Source organism: Pyrgilauda ruficollis, unplaced genomic scaffold (assembly GCF_017590135.1).
Source record: "Pyrgilauda ruficollis isolate IOZ18807 unplaced genomic scaffold, ASM1759013v1 scaffold199, whole genome shotgun sequence".
NCBI classification, from domain to species: Eukaryota; Metazoa; Chordata; class Aves; order Passeriformes; family Passeridae; genus Pyrgilauda; species Pyrgilauda ruficollis.
The window spans coordinates 238,667-257,734 of NW_024519095.1; the positions used below are offsets into that span (position 1 = coordinate 238,667).

The 19,068-nt window shown below is 36.9% G+C and overlaps 1 protein-coding gene across 4 annotated transcripts in view; it reads left to right on the forward strand.

Annotated features, from left to right (window-relative positions):
* The window catches only part of SLC1A3 (solute carrier family 1 member 3), a 60,845-nt gene that overhangs the window by 4,779 nt on the left and 36,998 nt on the right, over positions 1-19,068 (forward strand). For 3 of the 4 annotated variants that reach the window (XM_041466105.1, XM_041466106.1, XM_041466108.1), the window contains exon 2: positions 11,948-12,085. The exons of the other annotated variant lie outside the window; for it this stretch is intronic. In XM_041466105.1, coding sequence (XP_041322039.1) covers positions 11,948-12,085 — 138 coding nt within the window. The remainder of the gene's footprint in view (positions 1-11,947; positions 12,086-19,068) is intronic. 4 annotated transcript variants of the gene reach the window in all.

Genomic DNA, 19,068 nt, shown 5'->3' on the forward strand with positions numbered 1-19,068 from the left:
AACAGTTACTTGCAAAATAAAATAATGTTAATACATTATTACAATCCATGTTTCTTACCACAATTCATTTTGGTGTTACTGAAATGAAGCAGCGATTGTTGAACTGCCATACACAGCACAGAGTAACAACAATAAACTTGGCTACCTTGTGAATTACAATTAAGCATTCTGGAGAGAGCAGCTGCGCATAAATGCGCAGTAAAGATGTAAAATCTGCCAAATACCAGCTTATTTCTATCCTAATGCTCTAAAATGTCAAATTAGTGGACTTGCAAAGTGGTGCTCAAAAGCAGTTTGTCTCAGTTGTCATAAAACAGTCCAGAGAAACATTCATTCCACTCTTCATACAGATTGAAAAACAGCTGTTGAGATTCTCAAAATTCTCTCTAGAAGTTAAAAATTAATGTATATACATAGTAATGCTTCTTATAAATCAAAATTCAAAGCTATTCCTAGGTGAAATGCATGGAAGTAACTGTGTGGGATATTTAGGATGTGGTGTCTCAGAGATTTTACGAGAAAATTCTCTGAATGCCATTAGGGTATGGTAAACTGAAACAGTAGCTATCTCAAGGATTCTCAAGAAAACTTTTGTGTTCATCCTGAAAGGGGTCAGAAAAGACATATAAACATGAAATAAACTAGTGTTAGGGCTTGCCAACACTTTTCATTTTTCAGTAGATAGGGACTATAATTGCTGTGGTGACTGCAAGGCAGCACAAAATCATAAGCAAGATGACAGTAATTTGTATGCTGAGTAAATATTTAACATTGTTAGATCCTTACTGGCACTTGTAAAGCTAGAACAAGATGTCATTGGAGATAAAATATTTTTGAGTTGGCCACAATGAAGGTGTGGCTGAAGATGGTATGTTCGGTTCATGAATTCCTGAAAATATCATTCATTTATCTTAAAATTCTGGCAAAATTCTCTGAAATAGCCAGACATCTGAAAGTTTCAAGGGATTATATGATATCATAAAAAAATGTTTTTATAAAATTCTTTAAGTGCATTTGAAAAACTATACTAATAAATCCAATATTAAAGAGAAATAAAAAAGGGGACTACATATTCTAGGTGTTGAAAAGGCTGCTGAAAAAAGTAAGATATAAATGCAGGCATTGGGATAATTTGTACTGTACTGTAGCATAGACTTCTAGATCCATAGCTGAGACAGACTATTTTTTTTTTATTTTTCATGCCTTGTTAAAGGAAAATCAGGTGTTTTGCAATCACCAGCTTCATAAAATAAACGATGTAGTCACATTAGTTGTGTATATCCTCTGACAATCCTCCAAATTCCTTCTCTTTGCTGTGCATTTCCTTAAGATTTTGTATTTCATTTCATTTTTAATTACAACTCAGTGATCTTATGATAAGTAAAGTTACAACAAGGCTGAGATGCTGCAGCAAGTCAATAAAGCTGAGACAGACAAAAAAGCTGGGGAAGGGTCTGGAGCACAAGTCCTGTGAGGCGCAGCTGAGGGACCTGTGAGGTTTTAGCAGCTTTGCTCCTGGAGAAAAGGAGTCTCAGGAGAACTTCTCACTCTACAATTCCCAAAAGGAGACCCTAACCAGGTGGGGATTGGCCTCTTCTCACAGAGAACAGGGAACAAAAAAAGAAGAAAAGGTCTGAAGATGTGTCAGAGGACGTTTAGTTTGGATATTCGGAAAAATTCCTTCATTGAAAGGGTTGTTGAACACTGAAACAGTCTGCCCTGGGAAGCAGTGGAGCCACCATCCCTGCGGACACTTAAAAGCTGTGTAGATGTTGCACTTTGGGTTGTGGTTTAGTGGTGTGCTTGGCAGTGCTGGGTTAAGACTTAACTTGGTGATCTTAGAGGTCTTTTCCAGCCTCAGTTGTTCTATGATTCAATGGGATTTAGCATAGATCATAACATTTTCTTTTCACAGCATATTGCATTTCAGTTTAACTGGAGCTTTGCAGCAATAAGGCAATGTAACTGCTGTTAAAAAAAGTGCTTAGTAAAGAGCAATAAGAAATTTCTTCCTCCCATATAAATTTCTCCATTTCTGTTGTCCACAGAATATTCTGTTTTGTCTACACCATATGTTAGGGAACAACTAGGCTCCTCACCAAGAAGTCTTATGTTATTCATGGATACAAAAAAAATATATATGGTATTGTGTAGGGAAGAAACTATGGAAAATAGCAAAAGAATAAATGGAAATTAGAGGAATTTTAGTAACAGCTAGACTATTGCATTTATTATGTCAACCCATCAGACTTGAAGCTGTATAACCAGTATCTGCACTTTCAATCAGCACAATGAAACCACAGGATGTGTAACCCTTTAAAATCTATACAAGAGAAACTTATTTTGGTTCTAGGTTTCATGGGACTTTTTAAAATAAAAGAGTAAAATAATAGGTGTGATGAGCTGCACAACAGTGAAAAGGAAAATAATTAAATGTTAGAAAAGAGGCAAAAAAAGAGAGAAGGATCACAGGAGAATTAAACCACTAACAAAATGTTACTGCCACTCATATTTCTTGGTTATTGTCCCACATCCTTTCTTTTAGCATGAGTTATACTCACCTTTTGAATTCTCTTTCTATTCTCTGCATTAAAAAAATGCAATGTCTTGCTTGAAATTTAGCATGTGTATGTATATTCTATTGGGATGAGTAGAAGACCATAAATAGAAATGAGCTTGAGAGTTACAAAGTGTGTGCTTGTTTTTCACCTTTTACTTTGCATAACTGTAAATTGATTAATTCAAAACAATATCTATAAAAGATGGGCCTTAAGTTTTAAGCATCACTTACACTGCAACATAATCTGGCCCCTCAAATCGGCTCTAGTAAACTCTTTGGTTTTACCATGCGCAAGGGCTAAATGAAAGAAAAACAGTAAGATTGCCTTTGTATTAGAGGACAAATAATCAGGGAATTCCTGGGAGTACTAACCAAAGGTAGTTGGCAAATAAGTCTACTGCATATATTTTGATGTCTTTTAAAAAATTTTTTTACTTGGGAATCCATACATTAAACAGATATGGATGTGCAATCAAGTTCTTCAAAGTCTAAAATGCAAGCAAAGGAAGCTGCCCATGGAGTCTAAATCTCAGAGCTGTGTGTCTTTTTAGTGCATGAGCTATAGCGAGGAGACAACTGGGTAGCTGCACAAGTCCACAACCTAAGCATGTAACTGCCTAAAACTTCCAGGAGGAACACAGGCAGTCAAACAAACAAGCAAACAGGTCTGCATTCCTACTCCCACTCCTTTCTGAGTCAGGGCCATGCCAGACATTTTCACCCAGTGGAGATGCAGAAGCCCTGGAGTCCTTGGGAATGCTGTCAGCAGCACTCGAGGAGCTAGGTTCTTCTTTTCCTTTCAAAATGCAAGTTACAGGAGAATAATTCCATCATTCTTTTCAAATCTGTGTTATAGGCAGAGGGAAATGTAAGACTTCTAAGGACAAATGCATATGCCAAGAGGGCAAAAGGCAGCATTGTGTTTAACCTAATGACTAAAATGCTCACCTATAACAGGAAGCCCCAGGCTGTCAAGTGGTACTTTGGGCAAGAACAGGGACACAGGGTTTCCCAAGTCCAGATGGTTCTGTGCATTCTGTGTGACAGTTGTGTTCAGCTGCTAGTCCCCAGGATTTAGCCAGGAATTAGGCAAATAGATGCTTAGGTCATGGCAGTTCTGAGAAAAACACAAGCAGAAGGATGAGAACTGAGGAGCCTTCCAAAGCAAATGGAGCAGTGCCCATTCACCTTATCGATTTCCAGAACTAAGCTGTTTTTTATCTGGAGGGACTTAAAAGGTCGCAGTTTGGACTCAGGTACTTACTGTGTAATTAAGTATTATTCCAGGTGCAAGTTTCCCTGTGCCATTTTTGTGACCTTTAAGAGAGGAAAATTCTACCATTCAGAATAACACCTAACAGTGAGAAGAGAGGTGTCATTACCTATATGGAGGCTATGTCTAAATTAATCAAATATGCTACAATGTATCTTTAAGATGAGTTAACTCACAAGAAGTAAGGCATGATACCTCATTTTAATCAACTGAAATGAAATACTTCTGGAAATTCATGTGTTGGAGAGGCTGTTGGCAAGTAAAATAAATAAATGGAAGGTTCTACTTGCGAATAATTTCACAGTCATACTGAGGATTTCAGGGATGAAGTGGCTAATAATCAAACAGCAGCAGACTGAAAGCATCCTAGCTATCTTTTTAAGAAAATGGTAACATGATTCCATGAACTTCAGCCACTAGCCTGATTTTCTTATGGAATTAATCAAACAAATCAAACATTAAGAGAATGTTATAGCCAAGATTACACCTGATTTGGCAAAAATCTTGTATTCTAAAAGGGGAAATGCTCCCTCTCAGTCTATCCTGGTTTGCATGTCTCAGCAAAATACTGGACAAAAAAAAAAAAAATCTTTTAACAAAGTCTGCCATATGTACCATGATCGAAATAGCTCTGGCATGGGCATATCTTGATTCAACAAAATGCTTAAACCTCAGTGTCAAACAAGCCATTTACAGATTTAGACTATCGGCACTAAGCTGAATTAACAGGTGGTTTTGTAGGAATTAAAAGGTGGACTAGCTCCACAGAGATATGCATGCATAATTTGAATGTCCTGCGAATGATGGTGCTAAACTGCATATTAAGACAGTCCAGCCTAAAATGAACTCTTTGTGGTGTGTGTCTAAGCTAGAATTAAAAAAACAAAGGCAACTGTCCATATCCAACTTCAAGATCTCTGTCAAACTACACTAAAAGTTCCTCAGAGGAGAGCTCTATTTCCTGTGAATGTTTGCACAAAGTTCTTGGACCTGAGTGGTCTCAGTCTCACTGTCTACAATTCCTTTGTGCAACTATACTGTCAAAAAGACAAAATAATATGGATGGGCAGCTGAAACCACAGTAGGGGAAAGTAGAATTCGGTGCTAATAAGAAATATGTCAACTTCCAGCCAAGGAAATAGAGGAAAGAAAGAAATGTAAAGCAGGAAAGGTACCCTATAAACTTTGAGAGAGCAGCTTTCTTATCTGTTTTGATCTATATTTTATAGCAGTGAATACATTAACTTTAGTCATGAACATGAAGCAGCAAATTAAAGCCAGGCATGAAAGGAAGAGCTGTTATAGTAACTTTCTAAAGCACCAAGTAGTACCTTAATTGTAAATAATACTATATGAAATATAATCTGATATATACTGTGAATGTCTGAGCTTTTGTATATGCATAGTAAGATATTATTCCTGTTCATGGAATTATTTGTTATTTTTTGTATCAAAAGTATTTTTTAAATATAGCCCAGGAACTAACAAGAATACATAAACTAGGCTTAGTTTGTCTTTCAATGAACTCTCTTGTCTGAGGATGAAATCATGAATAATGTCCCTTTTCCATTAAGAACAGTCTGCTTCAGTGCCAGCAGTGAAAACTTTTCATTCCAAATCTGCTACTAATGCCCTGCAATTGCCTGTCTGGAAACAAAAATCTTAAAAAATTTAAAAAAAAAAAAAAAAGGTGAGAAATCAATTACAAACAAGAGGTAAACACAGAAACAGTTCAAGGAAAACAAGTGAAAAAAAATTAAAAACAGTTAAAGGCAAACAGAGAAGTTGAAGTTGGATAAAATGAGAACAATTTTTTGGACATGTTCTCAAAGGAACAAAATTGCCTCCTAATTGGGGAAGACAGGCAAATGAGCCAAACAACTAGAGACAAAAGGGAAAAAGTGTATGAGTCTAACACTAGAGCAAAGAAATAGCAAAGGACAAATTTCAATGGTTTCTAAAAAGCCTTTTTAACAGCACTCAGAAGCTGTTATGTCCTCAGATTTGGTGTCCAGTTTAGGCAGCATCTGTTCAAATGGTGCTTTTGCTCATTGCTTTGTTACATCAGTTCTCACAGCTTCAGAGTCCTCTTTCCACTTCTATGCTTTCTGTCCACAAAATCCAAAGAGGAGATGCTGTGTCTGCAAGTAAACCAGCATGCAAGTGCTTTATAGCTATAGATATAAAGATGTTTCAGAAATTCAGGGACCTCCAGAGCTGGGCAGATGTCAGGCAGAGTATTTGACTATCTGAGCTGGAAATTAAGTGCCTCTGTACCTGTTAATCTAGCTCTAAATGCCCACAATACACTTTTACCATAAAACACCTCTGCATCTTTGCAAATTGTAACTGAATACTGGTGTTAGAAGCCTGGCGTGGGTTTTTTGGGGAAAATAATCTCTCTTAGAGGATAAAGCAAACCTTCAGTGTCAGGTTCAGGGGCAGGTGTTCCTGAGGCACTGTGACTGTAGGACTGTGACTCTGTGTCTCCCCTGCACTCCCCTGTGAGCTCCGTGGTGCTCCTGTGGCCCCTGAGCAAAGGTAGCACACTGACTTCTCTTCTGATGCAGTGGACAACTCTCTGACATTGCCATAACTCTTACTTTGCTATAAACCTGCTTTTGTCTGACATGTCCCCTTTTGCAGATCCCGGATCTTTTTTGTATCCCAGTCATGTCTGCGATATCTAGCTCTTCCACACTATTTCTCCCATGACTACTCTCACAGTATGTCTCAGGCAAAGGAGAGGTAGCTGCTTCTGTCCAAATCAAAAAATATTCTTTAATATAGATTCTAACTGGCAACTTGGAGCACAGGCCCTTAAACTCTCTGCTGAAGTGTCATCACGTAGTTATAACCTGGCATTTATGTTCAATAAAATGGTTTCAAAGGGAACACGCATTCCTACCTACATAAGGAAAACCAGGAAGCAAGGAAAGGGTGCAGGTGATACACCAGGTGTACTAAGGGGTGAAGATTCAAAATAAAATTCTGAAACAAAGTCACGCTCAGCAAATTGGGTGATTCTTATGGCAAGCAAGGAAAGAAATTAAGAGATTTTGCCGGTAACTTGAAGTATTTCTTATCACTATAGAAGTAATTTACCTGTTTGTCTCAAGTAAATACAGTTGTGGACTTATCTGAAACTGGCTGTTAGAAGAAAAGGTGTCAGAACAATGGTAAATTAAGCAATAACAAATGACCCAAAGAACAAAAGCAGTCATTCCAGAGCTCTGCAGGAATGTAGGAATGAAATGGCTGTGGAGCTAACAAAAATATACAATGTCCCATTAAACTGGTAGAAGCCTGATTCCCTTCATGGCTCTTGCCCAATTGCTATTATAGAACAAAATGTTATTTGCTTGCTGGTTACAAGGTTTTCTGGAACTGAACTATTAACAGCTGTTTAGAACAGCATTCTGTTCAGCGTAAGGGTTTTTTTGTTTTTCCCAGTTATTCTTGAAGTTTTCTATTTCCTGCTGGAAAAGAAGAAGCAATTCTGTACCACATATATTAAGGGAAAGGACATTGATATGGACCTCATTTAACAGTGCTCAGAAATTTGCAGTAAAACGCAGAAGTGTATATAACTCCTAGTGGTACGTTCTGATTGAACTGGCAAGCGCTGATAAAAACAAAGCAGCTCTTGCACCATTATTGATATAACAAATAGTAAGTTTTTCTTGAAATGTGTTTAAGTGATGTTTGGCCAATTGAGAATTGACCAGAATCAACTGTCAGAATTCTGCACTTCTTGCTTGAAAATGCAGTAGACAGCATGGGCATTGTAAAAAAAATATAAGTTTGAGATAACTGTATGGTCTTAATTCTTGTGTGACTCTGAAATAAGATTGAGACCAGAAGCTCATAAGAATTCATTTCAATAACTTAGACCCTGATTTTATTGCTTACTTCATCACACTTTGATGTTAATCTGTTTAAAATATTTTATATAGAAGGTTGTGTAGCTTTTTTACCAGTACAACTATATCCATAGTTTTTAAAGTCTGACATGAAGAATTTATTGTTTCCTTTCTGGCACCCAGCAGCTAGAAGTGAAGACCATAGGCCATTCATCAATATATTCCTATTTTTGGAATAAAGAATTCCAAACCATAACTACTATTTTGCCATTTCCATCCTAACTGCCAGATTATTTCCATCTTCTGCTCCTTGCGATTTTTAAATCCTCTCTTCACTGTATTCATACATATTGTATTCATACATATTCATACATCAGGATTCTCTACAAATAAATGTTTCCATAAAGTTAACTATATCACTGACAAGAACACCTCAAAAATCCTTTTATAACTCTAAGCTAATTTGCTTTTTCATTATAAACCATATCAATTATTTAACAATATGGTTTTGCTCTACACTAAACATATGTATAGAATTCTTGTTAACTTACGTGTTAACTTAAACAGGCACCACTGATTTTTGTCCAGAAAAAGCCCAAATTCTGTTGATAAAACTACTCTTTCCTGCAATGCAGAAATGGCACAGTACTAACCATTTGAGAAGTCAGGCTCTGATAGTGTTGATTAGTTGATCTTTTCTGTTACAAAGAGTACACAGAAACCTGCATAACAGGTTGTGGGAGCTTGTTTCACACAAGGCTTTGTCTCATTACAATTTTCAGAATTAACCTGAAACTTGAAACTTTTACTGAGAAAGGCCAGTTCCAGTGACTTGGTTGTGAAGCACTAAAACTCCTGCCACACACAAAGTAGTGGATGGTTGTTGGAATACTGCACCCCTTCCAAAGATTTAGTATCTTCTACCAGGTCTTGATTCAGGACTTTATTTTGATGCTTTGCCATTGTGCCTACTTTTTCATCATCATTGTATGCTGCTGTCTCACCATTTCAAGCCTGTGAATGTTGATTCGAAGAAGCTAATTCAAAGGAGACAAAGATAATTGCCAAATTTGAGTTTTCTGTTTCAAGAATTTTGTTAATTAAACTTTGTGAGATAAGATATTATACCTACTATTTAGTTATTCAAACTTGGAACAGAAAATAAAGTTCAATCTTAATTTAAATAATATAATAATAATCTAAAATCAAGAGGGATTGGTAAAATCGTGCTGTCCTGCATTCATTATCAAACCCTACAAGGAGGAAATAATTTTTCTAAATTTCTTCTTTTTCTGTGTGAACACAATCAGTTTTCAGAAATATCTGAGAAACAACTACTACTGTACCTATATTTCAAACAGGGAAACTGAGTCAGAGAAAGGTTCTCATGTCTTGGGCATGACTGCATACAGATCAATAGCCGTGGTAAGACTAAGGCTGAAGAATTAGTAGCTGTTGTGTGTTGACCCATTCCATCATAATACACTACCGGGCACATTTCTTTTCACATTGCAGAAATTCTTTCTCCAAACTGCAGTGCTGGGAAACCCTGTAATTATGCACAGAGCACGTTAGGACAAAAAACAGCCAGTAATTTTTGGCTCAACAGGTTTACGTAGAACTTTAGAAACTCACTCTCACTACCAAGAATATTCATTCAGTCATCTTAGGCCACTTTGTACTGTTTGGATGGTAGTGGAACAGATAATCAAGCCCTTATAGCATAGCATAAGGACTAGTTCTTATAGCATCCTCAGAAAGCCTTACCAGCCTCAGTGAGGCTTTGTACTAGTGCAGGGATTAATTCATGTGGAACTAATTGCTGAACTGTGGCCTAAGTAAGAAACTGGTCTAGCTCTATTTGCTTGTTACCCAGTTGTCAAAATGTAGTGCTCATTAAGTGCAGAAACAAAAGTCCAGATAGATTCTTTATATCTGAGAAATGTGTTTCTTGTATAAGAAGAATATAATGAGTAACTCAGCAGCAGAATTTAAAACTTTGTTGAAAAGAAGGGAACTCATAGGCAGGTCTTTTAAACAATAATTATTCAGAGGCCCTTCTTCTATGCATGTTTTTATGTAATTTTACCCAAAAAAATTAAAATTTGTACAAAATGCAATTTAGCTACCTGAGACCACAGAACATGAATGAGACTAAAAAAAATGCTTTTAGTCCTGCCACTCTTTTCCATAACACAAACTCCATGCTTGGTGTCATTTGCACTCTAATTACTTTTCTCTCTATCCTTAACACTAATCTGTAGAACACAGTCCTAGTTGCTACTCTACGCAAGACATTCCTGGACTTCTCTAGGTTAACCAACCTGCTGAAGTCCCTAAATCATGATCCAACAGAGGTCACTAAATTGAGAGTTACAGATGTCTTCTTTCACCAACAGATGTCAATAATCTGGTGTAGGAGGCATGACAGCATATTTTAGCTAGCAAAATTTGGCATGGAGATATTATCTGCTCTATGCAAGTACCAATCAAAAATCAATCTTTAAATAAAAGCAAAACCACAAAGACTAAGAATTGGAACTAGCAGTTGTCAAAATTGTTCAATGTTACAGCATTTTCAGGATGTACTCAAGTTCTAACATGATCTAGAATGGAGCTGGAATGCTCTGCTGCCTAACATCACTGAGGAGCAGTTTCATAAAACATTTTATGAAACTGAGTCTGCCTATCTTTCAAAAAGAGCAATCACACTCTTCTCTGACGCACATATCTACCAGGGAAGGCACCAACACCTGTGTAGCCATACAAAATAATTGCATCAGGGTATTGACCTGGCTGAAAATTAACCCAGTAAAATAAATTATTTTGCTGAAAACTCACTGTGGTTTGCAGCAGGATCCATTGTCTGATCCAGCTTTCTACACACAGTTTACCCAAATGCCAGGACTAGACAGTGGTGAAGAACATGGAGTCTTGAATGGAAAGGAGAGATAGCTGAGTTTCACCATGTGTATGGTTCATGTGTTCCAGATTAAGCCATGAGTATAGAAGTCCTACATCAGATAGGCATTTAACAATTGCAAATTCCAACTGGTCATGTCAGCTAACCAAGTAACTAAATAAATATGCCAACAAAGCAGTTGGTGGCAAATACAAGACAAAATCTTCAAAGCTGTGTCTGGGAAGTTTAGGTTTCCACACGTGAGCCCACCTATGGCTTCCATTTGTAAATGTATCTCAAGCAGCATTTATCTGTTCCCAGCAAGATAAATGGATCCAGGCATTCCCTTGCCCTGTCCCTCAGGCATTGAAAACCACCACTTAATCATCCAGTAAGACCTTTCAACCCTGATTATCTGCTTCTTTGCAAGTGTCAGTATTCCTGAAGGTAGGCATATGTAAAGATGCTTACCTCCTGCTTCTTTTTGACTGTGAAAAGACTAAACCACAAAGGGATTCTCAAATAGTCTGTCCTGGTTATCTCCTTCAATCTGAAGCACATCTGCAGGACCAGGATGCACAGATTAAACAGGCATGGACAAGACTTCCGAAGACTGGTAGCTAGTCTGTATATGCATTGCATACAGGATTACACTCAGAATTCAAGACACTTGGCTGCAGTAGCAGGGATTGTTTCTTTTCATTAGCACTCAAGATATACCTTTTACAGTAATCCAGATTTTTAAAAATAGCAGCACAAAAATCCTTATAAATAACTGTGCTGATTCTGGCCAGGAGAGGGTTAATTTTTGCAGTAGCCAGGAGGGGGCTAGGCCAGGACCCAGAGATTGTTCTATACAACCTGTTGTCATTTTTGGGGTCAGGGGAAGGGGTCCCTTCTGGTTCTTGGAGCATGCTGGGGAATTCTGCATGGTGAGCACTTGTCTGTTAATCATTCACCTCTTCTACACTTCATCATTAAAATTATTACTGTTCTTTTTCTTATTTGTTGCTATCTTCAGTAAACTGCTTTTACTTCAATACATGTCTGTATTTTATGCCTCTTGTTCTCCTCTCTATCCCACCATGGTGGGAGGGAGCAGGGGAGCAGGGGACTGAGCAAGCCGTGTTTCACTGGGAACACTAAAGTGGGAACACCATTCCTAAATGGCAATATCTTAACATTTTCAGGAGGGCTACTCGTAGTAGTAGATGATACCAGAGAAAGTAAATCAGTGTAGTAAAAACCACAGGTTACAATTAGATATGTCCAGTAAGTTCATGTTCATGTTCAGATGCTACTGCTTCTTTAAAAGACTGAGTAATGATACTTCTTTTCCCTCCATTCAGGTGTAATCCTGGGATTTTCTCTTCGATCATATAAGATGAGCTATCGGGAAGTGAAGTACTTTTCGTTTCCAGGAGAACTACTCATGAGAATGCTGCAGATGCTGGTCCTGCCACTAATTGTATCCAGTTTAGTCACAGGTAAACTGAAGCAAAACAAAACAAAATATACCCCCACACACCCTCTTTTGAATAATTTTATAAAAATGCACACACCAAAATCTAAAAAGTGAACATTATATGTCCTAGAAGTGTTATAGCCTGCAGAAATACATAGCATTGCTATTGCTGCTTTAGAGGCAACGTAACAAGAGATTTGAATTAATATAGAGAGAAAATGAAAGATGGCTTTCCAAATTCATAGACAAACTAACAGTACAAGCTACTATATGCAGCTGCTATGAAGCTGTCTCTGTTTTCCACTCTCTTCTTTTACTTTCTGAACAGATATTTCCTCCACAGCGTCCTATTGTTATCAAAGATAACATATCTCAAAAACACAGTGCCAAAACCCAAGAAAGTTGAAACTGTTGACTGTGGGCAATAACACACGCCTGTAACCACAGATATGCAAAACATCTGCCTGCTAGCTTTCCAGCAATAGATTAGAAAAAATGGAATCCTATAATAGAATTGTTTGAGTTAGAAGGGACCTTAAAAATCTGTTGCAATCCTCCTGCCATGAACAGGGACACCTTCCACTAGAGCAGATTGCTCAGAGCCCCATCCAACCTCTTCTCTGACACTACCAAGATGGGTCATCCACAACTTCTCTGGGCAACCTGTGCCAGCGCTCCATCACACTTACAGTAAAGACTTTATTCCTGATACCTAGTCTAAACCCACCTTCTTTTAGTTTAAACCATCTTCTCTCCTATCACTACAAGCCCTCTTAGAGGCCCTTCAGGTACTGGAAGGTGTCTTAAGGTGTCCCTGGAACCTTCTCTTCTCCAGGCTGAGCAATTCCAGTGCTCTCAACCTGTTCTCATGAGAGAGGTATTTCAGTCGTCTGATCATTTTCATTGCTTCCTCTGGACCTACTCCAATGTGTCCATGTCCATAGGGAATATATGGATGGGATTGAATGGAAAGTTTGAAAGAAACTTAATCCCATCAGTTCTGTTTTGTTGTCTTCTGGTCAGCAGCTCTAAAAAGCTTTGAATGCTCTTTACCAAGTTGTTCCTCTAACTTGTGATATAATATTTAATTTCTTATGGTCATGTATGTCTTGGCATTCCACCCAAGTTTTGTGGAGGACTTTCAGATTTGTTATGAATGTTTAGGATGTACCTGTGATGTATTTATTCTTTCAATTATCTGAAGAAAAGAAGGTATGAATTTTATTCTATCGACAATTCAGCTTGGAGAACTTAATTAAAATCATCTACTGTGCAGTCCTCGTATCAAAAACACAAACGCACTGCATTGATTGACAGAGAATCCAGATAAGTTGTTGTCTATTTAATTGATTGTCAAATATGTTAATATTAAGATCTCTTAAAAATGCAAATGAGCAGAGACTCACATGTTCGCAGAAACCAAAGGAAGTGTATAAGCTGTTAATTCAACAGCAGAAAACTAGGGTATTCATAATTACAAAATCGTTTGCCTTCTCATATTTCAAGAAAAAAAAGTGAAGTTTGTTTCTGTGCACACACACTATATGGATACTGAAAGTTAAATGAACACTGAAACTAGGGAGTATAAGTTTTGTAGGAGAAATAGAAAAAAAAATTAGGTTTTATTCCCAACCACTATATAGTTTTGTTACATGTCATACATTCTCCCATCTTCTTGTCCCTTTCACCTGCAGAACTCTGTGGATTGGGAGGACACTGAGAGAAGAACCATTAAAAGTAGTAAAGGAAAGATATTTACCCCTCGTCAGTGTCAGCTGGCACTGCTGCTCAATTTTGCAGGATTAATTATTTCAGGAAAATTTATCTGATCAATTCTCAGTTCCTGATAACTGCAATAATAGTGGTTCTCTGAGAGAGCTCAAGGTAAATCAGGAATAGGTAAATCCTATACAAGAATTGGAATGATTTTCAATAATCTAAGTAGAAAAACTTCACTCAGGCACGATCAGCAAATCCATCTTAGAGAGTCACAAGCGTCACAAGGAACTGGACTTTTGATGAAACAATCTCATTTGCTGTGTCACCAGCTCTCAGAAGAGATTTTGTGAAATATCAGAAAAATTAGTTTCCAAGTAATCCTATTCTGAAAAGAGTCTTCATTCTCTGGATTCAAACAATACCCTTCTTTTCATGTGTTTTTCTTTCCTTTTAATGCTCTTTATCCTTTTTTTTTTTCATAACAATAATTTTCTTTATTCTAGAAAAGCATTTGGCAAAGAGAAATCTTCTCTATCGGTAAGATTTGCCCTGCTATCATCCATGTGCCTTGTAATATTAGGTGGTTATTTATATTAAGTGGATTATACTTAGAGATCCCTTTGAAGTAGAGACAGTAATTTTCAAGGTGAATAACAACATTTTAAACTTCTTCAGCTGGGTAGGGAGCAATCAGAGAAAACTCAATGCAATTACAAATGGCAGATTTAATTTCTTTTTAAGAATCATTCAGTACAGCAGGACTATACCATTTCTCATTGGAATAAAATATTTTTTCAAATTATTCTAAAAATTGTGGAGAAAAGCTCTTTTCTACACTGAACAATACCTCACTTAGCATACAAATTGTTTTTGTAAGAAGGATGTTCTTACATATTTGCTGCAGAGCTCTCATACAAAAATGAACATGCAGGAATTAGTGAATATCAAAATATAATTAAATATAACCTTTGCAGGTGTACTGCGGTGCCATTTTATGCATCCTTCAATTCTTTTTTTATGTTATAGGATAATTCAGTGGATAGAAGTCTTATACTTCTCAAGTTAGTCCTCAGACCACTCAGTATATGGAAGGCAAATCTCTTATTTCCTGTATTTCGTTTGGCAAACAAAGTGGATGCCTCTTAACTAATCTCAAAGGGACTCCTCCAGGTCTTCATCCTGATATCACACTTGTTTCTTTCAGTTGTCACTTATTTGAATAAATATTTTGCTGTTTGCAGGAGCAACAGTGTCTCCTAAAAATACTGGATTTCCTGGGTACTGCTGGTTTTCCTTTTGTATTTACGCAAGTGTGATGGATGTAACTGTGGCAAAACCATAAATTATGGTCTCGGTGTTATTAGGAATAGGCTGGGAATGGTTACTTTCCCTTGCCAACTTTGTGAATGTCAAAGAAGTTAGAACAATAAAATCCAGTTAATAGTTATTGCACTGTTATAGAAAAGAAAGATAAATTGAGAATCTGAAGACTTCTGTTTACTCTTCAGGTAAACAGTTCTGATGGTTATTCACAGACCTCAGGAAAATAAACTATGCAAGTTGAAGTCAATGCAATCACATTTCTTTACCCCTGGTTTTTGTATTTCATGAAAGAAGCAACACAGGATCACATTCAGAGGTTTTTCAGTCACATTTGCATTATGACTTACCCCATTGCCTGTGGTTCAAGCAGGTGTGCAGCTTTCTCCATGAGATTCTATCTTCTGACGTGTGTTTTACCAGGCAGGTACTAATGTCTGCTTGGGAGAAAATAGAGGTCATTTGCATACCATTCACCATCCTTTCATATTTATAGGAAAATATGATTACATGCATGTCTATATTATTTATTTTTGTGGTCTAGACACAAATTCAACTCCATACTCAGTGTTGGGTTTTCTTGTCTACAATCTTTAAAATGAGAGAACTCCTATGTCAGCATTCCCAATTGGGATCTCATATGAAGTCAAAGGAAAAATTAAAACATAGTATATGAGAGGAAATGTAAATAACCAAATAAATAAATTCCCATTTGAATTGTATTATGGCCAAGTCTTAAATATGAATTCCTGTACAAACAGAAAGTTGACAATTTTGCTCTGTTTCTGTTTTGAATTTACAGTAGTTATAAGAGAAAAAATATTTTATGCTTTCTCATTTCGTTACAGCTTGAAGCATTTTACATGAAAATTGCTTTACACAATTATTTTAAAACATACATTGTACCTAAAAGATATATAAAACAAATATATGTGAATATGATAGCAATTCAACTCATCATGAAATAGTCAAAGCCAGAGAAAATTGCACCAGCAATAAGAGCACTATACATTAATGTTTTTTGAGCTGTTATGGCAAGATGATGAAATTGAAAGTCCAGTCCTTAAAACTGGCCCACAAATTTTTTTCCTGCATGTTTCAGATATTCACTGAATATAATGCAGTCAGAATGAGGTATCTTTTCTTAACAAAACCCGTCCATGAGAATGATTCACAACCAGTCTTTACAAAGAGCATAGTTTTAACATAATATTAGTGAGAAATTAATGCTAGAGAAATTTTGTAAGGGTTATTTGCAGATATTTTGCACAGTTCTAGTCATAGTTCAGTTTAATAGACTGCTTCTCCTTCCACAAAATTTTGAGAGCTTGGAATTTATTTTTACAGGGATGACTACTTTTAAATGCAAGTGAACTGGTATGAAATTCTGTGCAATTATTTCAAATATCTTTGTCTGGTAAATCATAGCAAAGCATAAGAAGCCCATTGCAGACCTGACACTAATTTTTGCTGCACATTGCAGAAGCAGTAAGTCTACAGTTTGCTTACTAACATACATCAAGATGGGGAAGGAGAACAACAGTATAGAAAGGGTAAAACTGAGGTCTGCTGGCTCACCAAGGATTATACAACAATTACAGAATGGAGCAAAGACCCCATTTGTGAGTACCAGTACAACTCACTGTGCACTAGACAATACTGATTGTCCAAACTGTTTCTGGGAATAACACTAATATGGTGCAAATAACTCTTAACCACTTACCAGGATTTTGTGCACAAGGTTCTGTACAAACAGACCATGGATCCCCTGCCAAAAATAGAAAGCTGTGTGGAAAAACAGTTTAAAAGAATGAGTATGGAAAATGTACTTCAAAGAAGAAGAGCATTTTAATATGTAGTTTGTATAATATCTTAGTTTAATTTTTTTTACTTTCTAACTCAAATAATGTAGCTATCATGAGTGGGTTCTGGAAGAAACAGAAAATTCCCTGCCTCTGTAGGGTTTCGGTAACAGTCAACAACACTGAGTACTTCAGGAGACATAAGTGATTTTTTTTTTGGGGGCAGACTCAAGAGACACAAGGTTTTTTTCCTGAAACTTTATGAAAATGTTCATAGTAGTTACTGCTACACAAACTATAGAAAGTGTTGACAAAGAGAAGAAAGATGGGATTTCCATGGATGGAATCTTCTTAAGCTACCTCAGAAGTGCACACGATGCTTTTGAGTTTAGCTATCAAAGGAATGCAATGGATGGTGCCCTTTAAAAACATCCAGTAAGGAATAAGATCCATCCCCTCAATGAGATAAAACCAAGACACACAAAATTACTGAAGTAATAAAACAAAGCACTCTCAGGGCTCACAACTATCCGACAAGCTGTAGTTGCTGTTGCTTAAAATTGCCTACAATGAACAAGGGTAATGTTCAAACAACTGAACTTGACAGAGTCTCCGAGTCACTCCCTTACCTAAGTCAGGAAAAATGCAGCACGGAATGCTGGAAAAATGCAGTAGAATATGCTGGACAGGAGCATATTCTACTGCAGAGAAGCCTGTTTTTTCCAAATGCTACTTGTGGATGTAAAATGTGGAAAGTCAGTGCTGTGACATTTTGTATAACCTTAGGCAAATCATGTTTCCCTTCTGCATCTCTGCTTTCTTTCTACCTTCAGATGGACTGCTGGTGAAGTGTTCTTAGGGCTTTTTATAGCTATTAGGCAGAAAAGAAGATGACTGTATGGGATGGAAATTGTAGTAAAGGCATATAGAATAGCTCAGCAGACCCATATAGCTATTTTAGTTAAAATGATGGACTTAAACTAGGTTGTATAACAGGGACTGTGACACAGTGCCTCAACCTCCTACATCCAGACAGCAGATGTACACTACCTTCTGTGAAGACATAATTCTAGAAAATCATCTGTTATTAAACTTAAGAAATTAGGTTTTATATGTGCCTTTTTAATGTTGGAATGAGAAAGTAAATATCCTTGAAGAATAACTAGATGCAAATGCAAATGCAGATCAAAGCCCTATCCTCTATTAATCATTAATTATTTTTTTACAGTAACAATCTTCTTTATTATCATAATAAATTAATAGCAGTAAACTTAAAGGGCCAGAATTTTCAATTTGCTTATCTCAACCTTTCACATCAGAGCACACAGCAGGGAGGGACCCGTGCATCACCTCTTCAAAAATGAGGCTGTGAAAGCAGCATGTGTCCAGGTTTGTTGAAGCAGGACCCATACTGCTTGAAACCTCCAAGCAACTCCTGTGTTCTCCTGTCTGCTGGCTGATAAGTGTACTGTGGAAAAAGGCTGTCACCTACTACAAGGCCCCAGGTGCTGTCTCATATCAGCTACAATATTTATGGTAATTTCAACAGATGGAAAGTCTCTCATTCAGGCAGAACAGACCTGTGGAGCCAGTTAATTCTCTCTCAGGGGAAAAAAAAAGAGGTGAGACCTAGCAGTAATTCCCTTTAATTCATTCTGTCAGAACAGACACATAACCAGTACCTGTGAAACATCTTAGTACTCACAGTCAAGCTGGAAGGTAAAAACATTAATAAAAGTCAGTCTTACACTTCTGCGTTTAAGAAAAGTTTAAGAAATACAGCATTCCTGATTCAGTTCATGCAGTTCACACACAAAAACCAAGAAGCAGTTAAGCAGTGTTTGGTTAGTTTAGCTAGCCACGAGAGCAATGAATCCAGTTTCCAAATTCCAAATTTTGACACATTTTCTGATTTTCCAAAAATTCTAATTTTTGGTGGTCTATAGAAAGAATTTTAGGAGTCAGAATAATTAATACCCACCAAATCAATAAAAAGTTTTACATTCATCTCAGCTGACTCCAGTTATAGGGAAAAGAATTAACAAATTCTCTCTAGCTAAAGCACTTGGATTGTCAGTGAATTTGAGCTGCCTATGTATTTGTATTGTGATCTCTCTACAGAGTAATGCTGTAGACATGTCCTGTAGTATGAAACCTACTATAA